General features: G+C 32.6%; 1 protein-coding gene and 1 long non-coding RNA gene across 2 annotated transcripts; both read left to right on the forward strand.

Moving 5' to 3' along the window:
• Positions 1–216: 216 nt before the first annotated feature.
• Positions 217–2,455, forward strand: LOC143071272 (uncharacterized). Its single transcript, XR_012976847.1, has 2 exons — positions 217–439; positions 1,139–2,455. It is a non-coding gene; the product is annotated as an uncharacterized LOC143071272 (long non-coding RNA).
• Positions 2,456–13,211: 10,756 nt separating this feature from the next.
• On the forward strand, positions 13,212–15,475 carry LOC143071273 (uncharacterized). Its single transcript, XM_076245479.1, has one exon. The coding sequence runs from the start codon at positions 13,532–13,534 to the stop codon at positions 15,449–15,451; it is 1,920 nt and encodes a 639-aa protein (XP_076101594.1). The 5' UTR covers positions 13,212–13,531; the 3' UTR covers positions 15,452–15,475.
• The last annotated feature ends 1,696 nt before the right edge of the window (positions 15,476–17,171 follow it).

Here is a 17,171-nt window from a genome sequence, read left to right on the forward strand (position 1 = left end):
ACCAGGAATTTACCGTACGTTCAGATGTTGTTTCAATCATCCATACCGTCACTCACACTGGACGTCGATTAGAGGGTAAACATAATGGACATTGATTTGAGAATGTTACGTCAGATTTGGACGTCGATTTGAGGAACGGACGTCGATTAGAGACCGGACGCCGATCTGAGTCTAACATATATAAAAATAAGGAGATATGGTATGATTGCCAAAAGGATTTAAAATCTACAATTTTAAAGCCCGTTATCCATTGGGTACAAACTCGAAGATTTTAATTTGGGCAGGTGGTGGTTCACTGTTGGGTATTTAACATTTGTGTTGATTAGTTTGATCGCAACCTCGCTTTGGTCTTTTCGAAATACGTCGGCAAGATTGCAGCAGACGAAAATTGGACGAGAAAATAATCTTCTTAAAAAAGTTGAAATAACACCTGAAATAGGTTTGATAAAGGGCTATAAGTTTATTTTGATATACGATAAAGACGGATTGATATCGATTTAATCCCGATGTCTTGAAATTTTAGTTAAAAACGACATTTAAAAACATACAAAAATTTAATGTGCAAATGAATGTCGAATTTAAGTAAACGGTCACAGCCAAAAATAAATCAAACCAAGATTGTGTTAGACATTATATTTTTATGCAATTTGAAAATGTGAAGGAATTTATAACTGTTATTGCCGTACTTTAGTGATATAAAGGGTTTTCAAATCAACCAATTATTTTCACAATGAAATTTTGAAATAGTTTATTGTCAGCATATAAATTGATGAAATCGATAACTTAGTTCATCTAAATACAGGACAAAAATGAGCAAAAAGTTCAGTGTTTCGACTCTATTTATTGACTTGTAATGACAAACTTCCGGTAAACGGTGGGCATAAAAACCGGAACCGGCTTTGATAAACTCGTATGTTTCGGATTTGCACAAATGGCAAAACAATCATTTTAGTAAGTAGTAATTGATTCTTAGTTATATATCCTGAGAATAACACGAAAGAGCAAACTATAGGCATATAATCGGAGAGAGATTTGTGAAATACGTATGTTTTTGGATATTCACTTTTAATATTTTATATATATATATAAGGTAAAGCACATGTATTTATTTGAATGAAGATAACACATACACTTTAAGTTTCAGATCATGTATAGGAGGTCCGGCAGAAAAAGGGTGCCGACAAGCAGGGCAAATAATGGAGGCGCAGCGGCTGCTGCAAAGAAGTCGAAACAGCAACAGGAAGAGGCGACTGCTAATATTGCAGATAGATTACCTAGGAATTTACCTAGAACAAGTGGAACACCACCTGTACAGCTCGGCTCAAACACAGTGACAACTAATGTACTACCAAACAGTCCAATAATGATCCCAGCAACACTGCCAGCAGAAACAATTTACCCTGCTCCAGGTAATACAACATTACACCAACCCCTAATTAACACAGGTTATGCCTTACCCATTGAAACGGTTAAGGCGTCAGATGACATAGCGCGAAACGTATCGCAAAATGTCAAACAAAAAGTAATAAATGGGGAATATGTAGATATGGGCAGTTTGTTAAATAATTCACAAAACATAACAGGAGTGAATCAAACACTTACATTTAATCAGGGACAGATTATATTACAACCTAAGCAACAGGATACAAGAATTAACACAATAGGTATACGGACGGATGCCTTTTTAATATATATCAGTATTTATTGTACTATACATACATCTCAGTTCCAAGAACTGTTGAAGTATATGCAAACTGTCAGGTTAGGGGCTAAACGCTATGCAGGTTTGGGATGGAAATTGTATGATGAACAGTTTAGACTACGTAGATCACAGGAGCCTGCTGGATCCTGGTCTGTCATAGACACTGAGCTATGGTTATTGTATATGCAACCAGCAGGTCCAATTAATGGGCCAGAGTTCAATATTGCACAAAAACCAACAAACAATTTTCTTAAATGCTATGCATATAATTATAATGGGACGTGCACCCAACAATATTGCACATACAAACATGCTTGTTTAAAATGCAGTGGGGTACATCCGGTTATATATTGCACTAATAGCAAAGTGACTAACTCTAATAATCCTCAGTCACCTGGGATTGTTCAGAGATTCAGAGCAGCCCGGCCTCAAGCACCACAAAAAAACAGCATCTAATTTTCAACCCTTTGCACCTAGGCAAATGCAAAATAACACAAGATTCCGTTCTCCTGGAGCATTTATGGGACAAAGGCAAAACCCCAGTCAAAATTAAATCTTTAAGAGAATTACTGTCAAATTATGAAAACAAAACTGATGCAGCAATGTTATTATTGGGATTTATAGAGGGGTTTAGATTAAACTATACTGGTCCAAGGATCTCGAGTTTTGCAAGCAATCTCATTTCGGCAGAAGTTCACAAAACTGAAACGAATTTAAAATTACAAAAAGAAGTGCATCTTGGTAGAATGTTGGGCCCCTTTTCAAAAATACCAATTTCAACTTTAAGAATATCTCCTATTGGGGTAGTTTCAAAAAATGACGGTGGATGGCGTCTTATAACTCACTTGTCATATCCTCTAAACTGGAGTGTGAATGATTTCATTGATCCAGAAATTTGTAAAGTAAAGTATTCTTCTTTTGATAAAGTGGTTGGGATGATCTCTGAATTAAGAAATAACGTGCTTTGCGCAAAAATGGACATTAGTCAGGCCTTTAGAATTTTATTGGTTCACCCAGCTGATTTTGACCTTCTGGGAATTTTCTTTGATGGGAAATATTATATTAATAAATGTCTGCCTGAAGGCTGTTCTATATCATGTGCCCTCTTTGAAAAATTTGCCACTTTTTTGCATAAAACAGTTGCATTGAAAGCTGGCATTGAGACTTTAGACCACTATTTGGATGACTTTTTCTTTGCTGGTGAAAGTTCAACGGATAATTGTACCATTTTGATGGACACTTTTAATGAAGTATGTAGGCAGCTAGGTGTTCCACTAGCAGAGAATAAAACAGTAGGTCCTACCACATGTATCACATTTTTAGGCCTTGAAATTGACACAGTACTTATGTTGGTTAGAATCCCCCCTGAAAAACTGGATAAACTTAAATTTATGCTTGATCAGGTCTTGTCGAAAAAGAAAATGGCACTGAAGGAACTTGAATCAATTACTGGTTTAATGGCATTTTGTTCAAGGGCTATTATATCAGCCCGTGCTTTTATTCGTCGTTTTTACGATTTGATAGCTTCAGTTAAGAATGGAAAGCCTTATTATACTGTCAGATTGAATTCAGAGGTCAAAGCAGATGCTAGAGTTTGGCTAAATTTTCTAGATCAATTCAATGGTCAGTGTTATTTTCCTGATAGATTTTGGTCGACTAATGAAAGTCTGGAATTATTCACTGATAGTGCAGGTAATGTTTTATTAGGTTGTGGAGCTTATTTTCAAGGTCACTGGGTACAATACCAGTGGCCAAGTAGTTGGGCTGATACTAGCATTTTATTGGATATAACATGTTTGGAGCTTATTCCCATCATGCTGTCGTTCATGATATGGGGTCGTTCATTTAGAAATAAAAAGATTCTGTTGAGAATAGATAATCAGGCATTAGTAAGCATTGTGAACAAAAGAACATCAAAATCAAAGAGAGTTATGATATTGATAAGACAACTAGTTTTTCTCACTATGAACAATAACATACAATTTAGGGCACAACATATTGAGGGTGAGCATAATGCAATCGCAGATGCTCTTTCTCGATTTCAGGAACAACGTTTTATGGACTTGGTCCCGAATGCAGACGGTTCTCCAGCAGCAATCCCACAAGAATTCCTGTCGATGATTTCAGAACTGAAATGAATCATTTACTTATAAATTCATTAGCACCCAGTACACAGAAAGCATATTTGCATAGCATGGACATATTTGTTAAATTCAGAGAAAATCATGGTTTTTCTGATGTCTGGCCTATTCCGCTTGATGACTTGACATCATTCATTGTTTATATGTTTAGAAAGAAATTGTCCCACTCAACAGTATCTGGCTATATTTCAGGCTTAAGTTACTTTAATAAAATCAACAATTTAGAAGACAATACACAGAAATTTGTTGTCAGAAAATTGATTGAAGGAATAAAAAGGTTGGGGGGGCCCAAATCAAAAGGACACTAGATTACCCATAACGAGAGATATATTGGAAAAATTATTGAGGTCACTGGCGGTGATTTGCAAAAACGGGTATGAGACAAAACTGTTTATGGCTTCATTTTCGCTAGCCTTTCATGGTTTTATGAGAGTAGGTGAAATAACAGTTGATTGTAAAAATAAGCAGATGCATACTGTAAAATTTGAAAATATAAAGCTTTGTGATGCAAGATTAGAGGTTTTATTGACGTCATCTAAAACTGATCAGTTTGGTTCTGGAACAACAATCGTTATTTCTAAGCAGAAAAACAAAAATGTATGTCCAGTACAAATAATGGCTAATTTTATTAAAGTTCGCCCACCTTATCTGGGACCTTTATTTTGTCATTTTGATGGACCCCCCCCTTACAAGATACCAGTTTTCAGCATTATTAAAAAGGTCTCTGTCAGTAATTGGTATAGAAAACAATGGATTTAAGTCCCATTCCTTTAGAATTGGCATGGCAACTACATGCGCATTAGAAGGTATTTCTGATGAACAAATTAAAGAAATGGGACGTTGGAAGTCACAGGCCTTTTTGCGTTACATTAGGATTTAAATGCCTGAACATCATATATGTACATTTATTTGTGTAAATATGTTTCTATATTTGCTTATTTTGTAATGCAGTCTTGAGCTGGCATTTAAATAATATTGTATTATGTAAATAAATGGTATGTCCTGCATCAATATAAGCAAGTAATAATTGCTTTCTAAGAATTGCAGGACATGCTACAGTTTGGATCGTTGGATCCTCGATTATTAAGCATGCCTTTTGGGGAAGCCAGAGGAAGACCGGGAGGGGTAAACTTGGGGCTGCAGAGGATGGGAGTAAATATTTGGTGGCAGGGAAAATGTGGAGGTAAAGTGCTGGACATGAAACAACAAATAAGAACCATGTTAAAATATGAAGATCCGCCAACTATATTAGTTTTACATATTGGAGGCAATGATATAGGGGGAAAAAGTGCAAAAACTCTTTGTGAACTAATAAGGAAACAGTTCAGTTGGATGCGTCAACTGATGTTGGACACAGTTTTTGTCTGGTCTCAAATTATTCCGAGATCAAGTTGGCGTTACTCTGACAATATTAATGCCATGGAAAAATGTAGAATGAGGGTTAATACCTCTATAGCATCATTTTTTTTTTTTTTTTTTTTTTTTAAATGTTATAATATTTTATTTGAATTTTACATTTGTTAGAGATACAAGAAGTACCGTACCTTATCCCGGCCTCGTTTACATTAGTATATAGCATTTTATTGATAAGTTAGTACTTGTTAGTGCACAATATGTATATATAGTAATAATGACATGTATGTAACTGAATAGAAATATGATAACATGATGTATAATAAATTCTAATTTATGAAATTAATTTAATTTTTGCTGCAACCAGATTATGGAATTTTTCGTATTTGCCTTCTTTATTTATCAATATTTCATGATATTGAAGAAATTCTTTTTTGAAAATTTCAAACATATTAATTTGTTTTGTTTTTTGTTCGGATATATAGTATCCTTTGTATACAGTAAAAAGAATAATTGTAATTAAGTCATTAATACTGTAGTAACTTGTATCGTTTATTTTGTATCCGTACAAAAGTGATTTAATTGATATGATGTGATGTCCTATTTTAAGTTTATCAAGTAAAAGTTTTATTTGATTCCAAAATGATTTCAGAAATTTGCATGTTAAAAAGTAGTGCTTTAATCTTCGATGACATCACAAATATTACATAGCGGAGTTTTAGTTATTTTCCAAGAGAAAAGTAATTGTTTGGTTGGTAAAATGTAGTGCAGAAATTTCCATCTTAACATTTTGAATTTATTATCTTGTATATAGTAAAAGATATAATTCAGCATTTGTTGTCTTTTGTTTGTGTTGTTTTCCAAGATAAATATGTTAACCAAAACAGATGGTTGTTACCTCCGTTATCCTGATATAAAGGCTAATGAATTATTCTTAATGAAAGATGGAGTGCATTTGACGTCTTTGGGAAATAACATTTTTTTGAATACCCTCCAGGGAGGATTAGAAATGATCATCAGGAATCTTGGCATTAATTTAACCTTCCCCGACTGTAATTAGATACAACTGTTATGTTAACATTTTATATCTGACGTTTCAAGTAAGTTACTAGGAAGTAACTTGAAAGTTAATATATTAAATTGTATTTGGCACAGCTTCGCGCAGCTACACCCCCTCTTTTCAGTGGCGGTTGTCCAATCAGATCAAGTTGTTACCCTGATCTTATCGGACAATTTGGCACATTTCGCTGCGCTGGATTTAACATTCATATATTCAGTGAACAGTAATGATAGCCTCTGATTAGTCCAGGGCTCATCAGTCAACTTCTCGTACCAGACATATTACTTAAATATATTTATATTAGTGGTCTGCCATAATTTGCGGTAGCCACATTATAATTTACATATATATTAAATACAGACATTGATAAATATATTTCAGAGCAAGATTGCCAATTTAAATACATATTATATATCATATATGTTATATTTTATTCAAGATAAAGCTGTGGCCAAATACTGCCAAAACCTTATTATCTATTTGTTATGTTTTGGGCCTCGAGGATAAAAGGATTTAAAATCTACAATTTTAAAGCCCGTTATCCATTGGGTACAAACTCGAAGAAACTCAATAGAAAACAGAGAGTTAGCGCTATAGAACCAGGTTTAATCCACCATTTTCTACATTTGAAAATGCCTGTACCAAGTCAGGAATATGACAGTTTTTGTCCATTCGTTTTTGATGCGTTTTGTTATTTGATTTTGCCATGTGATTATGGACTTTCCCAATTGATCTTCCTCTAAGTTCAGTATTTTTGTGATTTTACTTTTTGTTTCATATTGTGCATTGAATATTTTACGTTAAATATTTAAGCCTTATCAACTATTGTAGAAGACGTACCTGAATGATTAACTCACTTTAGATTAATATATTGTTATTAGAATTAGTAAAATCATATAATAGTTATTATCCTTTTTCACTCAGAACTCATGTAAAAACCGTTAGTTATGACAATAATAATATGTTTGTTTGCTATTGAAAAATTCGAACTCGAAAACAATGAAAACAAAAATATTTTTTACCAAGTAAGGTTTGGCTAGCCACATAACCAGGTTAAACCCACCATTTTTTCTTAAAATGTCCTGTACCAAGTCTGAAAAATGGCCATTGTTATGTTATAGTTCGTTTCTGTGTGTGTTACATTTTAGTGTTGTGTTTCTGTTGTGTCGTAGTTCTCCTCTTAAATTTGATGTGTTTCCCTCAGTTTCAGTTTGTAACCCGAATTTGTTTTTTTTCTCAATCGATTAATGAATTTCGAACAGCGGTATACAACTGATGCCTTTATATATGGCAGTTGATTTGATCGATAGCATTGGTCACTGTGGACTGATTTGATCGATAGCATTGGTCATTGTGGACTGATTTGATCGATAGCATTGGTCATTGTGGACTGATTTGATCGATAGCATTGGTCATTGTCACTGGTGATAAGCGGATGGTCGTAACTAAAAGTTACGACCATCTGAATATGGGAGACAACTCTAGGGATAAGTTTTTCTTTTCCGATTTTCGTGCAGTAAAAGGTTCATTTGAGTCAAACCGCTTGTGTCATATACCCGTATCGTGAGTGCGTTGTTTTTGAAACCAAATTTGACGCATAAAATCATTCCAATTTTCGTAAAATAGTCATTCAAAAATTCGAGCATGATGGTCGTAACTTTAACTTGTGATGGTCGTAATGTCAACTATAGTATTTTGGATGATGGTCGTAACCGACAAAAGATGGTTGTAACTTTGAAAGATGACCGTAACTCAAGTATTTAGACGAACTTTTATCAAATTATTTTAAAAGTACTGTGCACATGCATAACCATGTTAATAAACTCAGTTGTTATATAAAGTTTACTACAAAACATATATATTTCATTTGTTACTCTGATAATGGTATTCAGAAATTAAGTTAAAGAATTATCAAACATGCATTTTTGATATGTTCCAAACGACCATAATTTAGGAGAAACATTGAAAACTAATCAACTCGCGTTAAGCCAAATAGTATGTCAGGGTTGAGTATTAATTAAAAATATATTTTTTACTATACGTTAAGGCATAAAATTGTTGAATATTTGCTTTCAGATTTTTTTTTATTTACGACTTTTTATTACTGGCAACCATGTCGGCAGATGAAATTATTGAACGTACAATTTTGAACAATCTTCTTTGATTTTTAATCAGCTATTGCAGTTTTCATAAACCATTGGCTTTCAAATATTTGGCTTTTGGTGAATCATGATTAATGAAAATCCACAAATGCCTGGTGTTTTTAACGTGTTGTCTTTATTTTTTATCGATTGCATGACGATCTTGCGGTATATCATTGATATTTGTTCTAATTATTGGTTTAGAATAAAAAAAATTGTACGTTCAATAATTTATATGTTTTGTAGTAAACTTTATATAACAACTGAGTTTATTAACATGGTTATGCATGTGCACAGTACTTTTAAAATAATTTGATAAAAGTTCGTCTAAATACTTGAGTTACGGTCATCTTTCAAAGTTACAACAATCTTTTGTCGGTTACGACCATCATCCAAAATACTATAGTTGACATTACGACCATCACAAGTTAAAGTTACGACCATCATGCTCGAATTTTTGAATGACTATTTTACGAAAATTGGAATGATTTTATGCGTCAAATTTGGTTTCAAAAACAACGCACTCACGATATGGGTATATGACACAAGCGGTTTTACTCAAATGAACCTTTTACTGCACGAAAATCGGAAAAGAAAAACTTATCCCTAGAGTTGTCTCCCATATTCAGATGGTCGTAACTTTTAGTTACGACCATCCGCTTATCACCAGTGACAATGACCAATGCTATCGATCAAATCAGTCCACAATGACCAATGCTATCGATCAAATCAGTCCACAATGACCAATGCTATCGATCAAATCAGTCCACAATGACCAATGCTATCGATCAAATCAGTCCACAATGACCAATGCTATCGATCAAATCAACTGCCATATATAAAGGCATCAGTTGTATACCGCTGTTCGAAATTCATTAATCGATTGAGAAAAAAAACAAATTCGGGTTACAAACTGAAACTGAGGGAAACACATCAAATTTAAGAGAACTACGACACAACAGAAACACAACACTAAAATGTAACACACACAGAAACGAACTATAACATAACAATGGCCATTTTTCAGACTTGGTACAGGACATTTTAAGAAAAAATGGTGGGTTTAACCTGGTTATGTGGCTAGCCAAACCTTACTTGGTAAAAAATATTTTTGTTTTCATTGTTTTCGAGTTCGAATTTTTCAATAGCAAACAAACATATTATTATTGTCATAACTAACGGTTTTTACATGAGTTCTGAGTGAAAAAGGATAATAACTATTATATGATTTTACTAATTCTAATAACAATATATTAATCTAAAGTGAGTTAATCATTCAGGTACGTCTTCTACAATAGTTGATAAGGCTTAAATATTTAACGTAAAATATTCAATGCACAATATGAAACAAAAAGTAAAATCACAAAAATACTGAACTTAGAGGAAGATCAATTGGGAAAGTCCATAATCACATGGCAAAATCAAATAACAAAACGCATCAAAAACGAATGGACAAAAACTGTCATATTCCTGACTTGGTACAGGCATTTTCAAATGTAGAAAATGGTGGATTAAACCTGGTTCTATAGCGCTAACTCTCTCACTTTAATGACATATTCCTGTGCATGCAATTCAAAAATATACATATGTGTAGTGGTAACAGACACCAATAGACGTATACAACTCTCTGACGTCAGACACGCGAATCAATGAATGTGTATGAAGATAGATGTTTTTGTGTTCTGTTAAATTATTCCTTTTAAAATTGTTACACGATGATGACTGCTGTACCCATATTTTGACTATTTTATTTGTTATGTCTGTTTAGTTCACGCATTATAGTAAATATAACGGAATTTGATGAGACTGTCATCAAAGTGAGAGGTTTAGCGCTTTAAAGCCAGGTTTAATCCGTCATTTTCTACATTTGAAATTGCCTGTACCAAGTCAGGAATATGACAGTTCTTGTCCATTCATTTTTTATGTGTTTTGTCATTTGATTTTGCCATGTGATTACGGACTTTCCGATAAGATTTTCCTCTGAGTTTAGTATTTTTGTGATTTTACTTTATACGAATCTGATAGTCTTCAGAATAATTAAATGTCGATACAGTTTTTGATTTAATAATATGACAGGATGAGGAATTCCACACTTTTGTCATTTAAAAAAAGAACAAAATTTGTATAATTCTATTTTTTCAATTGTAGGAACGCGCCGTATTCCAAATTCCATTTCGTAATGTTTGAATAAAACATTTAAAAATGCATTCCTCAAACATGTAGCTTTATTTTACTCTTTCAGTTTTATGTGACACCGATTTTCAAAAACTCGCGATTAGTCTGATTAGTGTCAATCCAAATTTTGATTTTTGTTAAACATGTTACACGTCAAAATTTGAAAAATGCAAGAGAAAAGTTTCTACAGTCATATAATAATGATTCATACTCTCAGAACTATTGGTCAATTTGCTAAAAAAATCGGTGGGATGAACTTTTGTGAAATAGAAACTGTTCAAATTTGAAAACCAAAGGTGACATCTATGTAAAAAACAAGAAACACATATGAACCACACCAACAAAAAATACAACCACTGAACAAGTGTTCTTGACGTAGAACAGGTGCAAACAAATGCAGCAAGTTTTATTAACAGGCACCAACCTTCACCCAATTTAAACACGAATGGAATATAGCAACATAGAAAACAGTAAATTACCAAAAATACCGAACTCCGAGAAAAATTCAAAACGGAAAGTCCTTAATCTAATGGCAAAATCAAAAGCTGAAACACATGTAGAAATACATATCAATTGAAATGGCTTTACTTTATCGAAAGACATATTAACAAAAAAAATAATCGTTGAGCAAATGTATAGTGAAAATAGACAATGATAATGAAAGAAAGTTCTTTATGGTTTTCTGTGCACGGAATACTATAGAATTAAAAAAAAAATTGTTAAGTTACAGCGAGAGGAGAAAGTGCACTTGGATGAATACTTCTGTGCTGACATGAATAACCCAATAGTCAACACTTCGGTGTTGACATTAATATCAATTATATGGTCATTTTTATAAATTTCCTGTTGCAAAACTTTGAATTTTTCAAAAACTAGGGATTTTCTTATCCCAGGAATAGATTACCTTAGCCGTATTTGGCACAACTTTTAGGATTTTTGTGTCTTCAATGCTTTCATGTTCAAGAATATTGGACATTTCCAAGCGAGATAACCCAAGTTTTTTAAGATTTGTTGACTCTGATAGTTTTAAATTGCTAACCGAGACATAATTTATTATGACACATGAAATCTCGTATGTGTATTTTAATTAAGTCTGCATAATTTTGGTAAATTGACATAACCTCGGTTTTCAGTGATCTGTGTTATTCTATAATATTTATCGAAATATATCATGGCCGGCACAGTATATCAAATTCATCAACAAAATACGTCATTTTGATACACTTTTCTGTATTAAATCTCTTAAATTCGATGGAACTTTCAATAACAATTACAACTTTTTATTTCTAAATAATGAAAGTGGGCAAAGAAATAACCTTTTTAAAGTCAACCTTTCTATTATGTCGATCCATTTGTATAATGTACATACGACATCTGTCGAACGGAGGTTTGGAATATACATTTCAAAATGCAGTTGACAACAGAAACATTGATTTAAAAAAGAAATGTCTTGATAATTAGATTGTCTCATCATTTTTCAATCTTATCTGCTATGGAAAAATTAACTGCGACGAAAAATGAAATTTTAATTATTTTTTTTAAAGTCAAAAGTACAATAACCACAAGGAAACATAGGGGAAAAAGAAAAACATATATATGCTATTTTCAAATGGCCATTGACAACAGTAAACGCTGACTTAAAATTATTTGTTTTGAAGAATAATATTTGGAGTCCTTCTTAATGTTCATTTGCTATGGAAATTTTTTTTTATCACATTTAAGGTAAAAAAGATATATTACAAATTATAACAGGGTATAAGTGTTTCTCATTTAAATCAATGATAACTATTTATATAAATATAAAATCGGCGCAAATGAAAAAATGAAATCGCCGCAAATGACATACGCCCCACGATTTATCAATGAGATATCACGTGATCTGATTAATGTAAAAAATTAAATGTCCTTCATTCTTGCGTATGTCAACTTTTTACTTGTTTGGCTTTACAACTATTTTGATATGAGCGTCACTGATGAGTCTTATGTAGACGAAACGCGCGTGTCTGGCGTATTAAGTTATAATCCTGGTACCTTTGATAACTATTATCACTGATATGGTCATATTTATAAATTAACTGTTTAAAAAACTTTCGTTTCCTTCAGAAGATTCTTAGAACAGGGAATACAACTAACATACATACTACCTCATTATCAAATGAAAGTATACGAGGAAGTATATTAAAGTCTGTTGGTCTGATTATTGATTATAGTTCCTGATGAAAATCAAATTATATCACAATGAATTAATTAACCACAACAACGATCTAAAATGTGTTTCAAATTAGATCAAAACATCAATAAAACAATTGTTGGGTCAAATTTTATGAAACAAACGCTGATGTTGAAAAGGTATAACAAAGGGAAAGGGTTTTATATGAAAAATAAAACATCAATTAATTAAAAACGGCGAAAAATCCATTGAAATGAATAATTGACATATTTGTTCAACGAAATTGTATTGCAATATCATATAAAAAAGTGCATTTATTTTCCAGATATATTGTTTGTCCATGGTAACATCGATTGTAAACAATTTAAACGTGCCTATTTCATTTAAAATAGAAAATTCTGTTTAATAAATGATAAAAAATTTCAGTCAATATGATTTACAGACTAATTAAGCGGAAGTTTTTGGAAGTTTACGAAAAATAGTAGCACGATATATGTGAATTTATGGATTTAAAAAAAGGAACAGTGGCAGATGAATAAATTCGGACCATGTTTACTTTTTCCTCGTAGAGAATTCATGTGGACAATTGAAATACAATCCCTTCATCAAATAGAACAAATTCGAGTTCATATTTACATACTTTGAAGATCAAATATTAAATATTTAACCATCCTACTTTAAAATGGAAAGAGGATGGTCATTGATTACAGATGATAGCAACCAAAATGAAAATGAAAATGAATAATAAGAAAATTTTGTCATTTGTGTTAACTTGTGTATGAAGGCACCATGTCTGCTAGAGATCGTGTAACGGAGTTGTTATTGAAGAATGTGAAATGTTTTCTCTGTCTAGAACCGTTTAAAGATCCAAGACTGTTAGACTGTTGTCATTCATTTTGCTTGGATTGTTTGGAAGCATATACTGAAACATTCGAGGAAACACACATTGAATGTCCATTATGTGATAAAAAAACAGAAAGACCAAAAAAAGTGAAAGATCTAAAAAAGAATATTTATATTGACTTTTCTGCTGTTAAATTTGGCACTCACTGCTCAATTTGTGGTGAGAGGGAATTTGCCAAATCTCACTGTATTGAATGTGACCAAGATTTCTGTAGAAGTTGTATAAGATCACATGGTGGAATCACAACCACTAGGGAGCACCATCTGGTTGATTTCGATAAGCAACGCAAACCAGGAAGAGTATCAAGGGATCTATTTTGTAAAGTTCACCCTGAGGAGAAAATGGTATATTACTGTGTTGAATGTAATCAACTTATTTGCAAACACTGTAATTTAACAGCTCATAAAAATCATGCATCTAAACACGCATCGGAAGTAGCATCTAAATTAAGAAACAAACTTAAAAGGAAATCAGAACACGGAGAACATAAGAACTATCTCGTATGGCTAGCAGAGAGGAGGGAAATGTTCAACAATGAAATAGAAAAGAATAGAAAATGCGAAAAGCGCACCGTAAAGAAAGTAACAGAAATGGCAGACCAAGTTATAGCAATAGTCGAGGAAATAAAAAATATACTTCTTAAGAGAACACGTGACATAACAAAAAAACAGATCCAACCATTAAAGCAGAAGATGGAGGTTTTTGAAAAGTACATCCTATCATTCGCCGAGCTCTTACTTCATTCGCGCAATCTTTATGAGAAAGCAGATGATATTGAAATCGTAAATACATGTGATCTCCTCACTAGATCTCTCGAGAGTTTAAAACATCAAAAAGATGACGCTCAGTTTAAATTATCTCATATTTATGAATATCCAGTATTCAAACCAGGAAAAGCAACGGCCGATCAACTTCTACCTTTTTTCGGAGATGTTCATGTGGGCGATGGGCTCGACGATGAAACAAACCTAACAATATATGACTTTTATACAGAGAAAAGCACTACTATTTTATCAATGATTCCATTGGAAGATGAGAGGTTATGGGTGATAGACGGAGAAGGGGATATGAAACTGTATGACTCTTCTGGTCGAGTTCATAAGCAGGTCAGTGTGGGAATTCAAGCCGACGATATCATTTCAACAGAACAACACATCATCATAAGTGGAAACGCGTCAAAGATGGTTAAAGTGTTTGACAGAGATATAAAAGAAGTTGCTTCCATTAACACAGAGCTTTGCTGTCGTGGTGTTGCTATTGATCAGAATGATGACTCAATATACGTATGCTTGACGGAGAAAAACGCTTTCTTTGATCATGATTCCACACACAGTAATAAAATTGTTCGTATCATGCCGACAGGAGCAAGGTATGAAATTCCTGATATTCAAATATATGCTGGTAATCCAACAGTTGAATATCCTGCCAGAGTTGTGATTAAAAATGATGGATTGGTAGCAGTCTCTGACTGGAAACGAAACTGTTTGACAATTTTAAACAAAGTAGGCTATGTTGAAAAGCAGTATTTCTTTGCTGGAATTGATAACAAGAAGGATAAAATATGTCCTCGTGGTATTTGCACTGATCAAAATGGAAGTTTGTATTTAGCAGATTATATGAACAGTAGAATTCTAAAAATTCGGGACAACGACAGCGAGTTACATGAGGTACTGACAACCAATGATGGCATTTATAAACCATGGTCGATTGCAATAAGTCGGGATGGTCTTTTATGGATAGGTAGCAAAGACGGCAAAATTAGTGTTCATTATTTCAAACAGCCGGACCATGCTTTCTACGAGTAATAGTCGTCATTTCATACTCTTATGTGTGTATGTGTGTAGTAAGCGTGATATTTGTAATAATATGATATAAAACCTTTTGATTTATTTTTATTGTTTCATAAGTTTGCTTGAACATAAAGATTCTACGTATTTTTTAATCATCATTTTAGTGTCTAGATTTTGTGTGAAACCGTTTCTCGTCTCTGTACAACTCAGCGAGTTGAACAATGAAATTCATTTATAATATCAATATAATACTGTCATTATCATGAGAAAAAATAATATAAAGCAATCAATCGAAGTATAAAATTATATTAACAACGAATAGTTTAATAATGGCACCCTGTGACTCATGTCGTCTTCTGATTCTAACCTAAAACCATTATAGTATCAAGAAATCTAAAAGTAAATTAATCTACTTAATACGACTGAAATATTCACAATGTTTAGATACTGAACAAACTTCTTTTTATTATAAACGTAAATATCAGAATAGGAAATGCGATGAAGATTATGCATGATAGAATATCTGCAAATCCGGGGATGTCCTACAAAACTGCAGTCTTGTTCTTTCATTAAGGCATCACATATAATGCTTAGAGTTAAGTTTCAAACAAATTCTACGAACTTCAGTGTTTCTTTTGAAAAAAATATATTATTAATTCCAATTCTTCTGATAATATTTGCAAGTATTTATAGGAGAAAAATGAGAAAGAAAATTCTTAAGGTCAATTACTTTGTAAAATCTACAAACAAATTCAAGTCTAAGGAGTGATTTTCAGCCTTTTTCAACACACATGTTTCGTCTTATTTGAAAATAAAATTGAGAATGGAAATCGGGAATGTGTCAAAGAGACAACAACCCAATGTATTGCTTACAATGTTACAGATACTTGCTTTGTTTATATGCCGACTGACTTGTACAAACATAAATCAAAGTGTTTTATTGATTCTGTTCATTGAATTTGTTTGAGCTTTAATGTGAATTTTAATGAGTGAAATTGATTATATGACAATTATATATTTAATTGCATAAACTGAATACCATTGTCCCAAACCAATTATGTCATGGATATACATTCTCTGAAACTATGGCCAATCAGCAAATTTTAACATGCATATATTTGATACTAATAGTCTATTAAGAAGAAAGTCATTATTTGAAAAAATATGCCAATACTAAACTAATTTTCATCTTGAAATGGAAAGTTTATTTTCATGTGTATAGTTTTCTTTATCCACAGCTAATGCATATATTGCACCTTTTTCTCTCACGCTCTAGAATTTCAATCAAAAATAATATTTACTTGTACTTATTTATGTTCCTGATAATACAGTTTGCACAAAATCCACGAACATGATAAAACAGCAGCCATGACATGGAAAACAATTTACAATCACTACAAAAAATTACAATACAAAAATGTTTTTTTCCATATTTCAATCTTTTTCGCTGAATTTTATGTCAAATGAAGGCAAAAGTAGTAGTATACCACTGTTCGAAAGTCATAAATCGATTGAGAGAAAACAAATCCGGGTTACAAACTAAAACCGAGGGAAACACATCAACTATAAGAGAACAACAACGAAACAACAGAAAAAACAGTGCAACCCAAAACCAAACGACAATGTAACACACACAGACACGAACTATAAAATAACAACTGCTATTTTCCTGACTAAGTATACTAGTAAGACGTGTTTATGGCAATGTTAAGTCAGACGCAAATAAAGAAGAAAA

Source organism: Mytilus galloprovincialis, chromosome 4 (assembly GCF_965363235.1).
Source record: "Mytilus galloprovincialis chromosome 4, xbMytGall1.hap1.1, whole genome shotgun sequence".
Classification (NCBI taxonomy): Eukaryota; Metazoa; Mollusca; class Bivalvia; order Mytilida; family Mytilidae; genus Mytilus; species Mytilus galloprovincialis.

Excerpts from the sequence above, each read along its gene's own strand:
- LOC143071273 (XM_076245479.1), top strand. The coding sequence starts at position 13,532 with ATGTCTGCTAGAGATCGTGTAACGGAGTTGTTATTGAAGAATGTGAAA.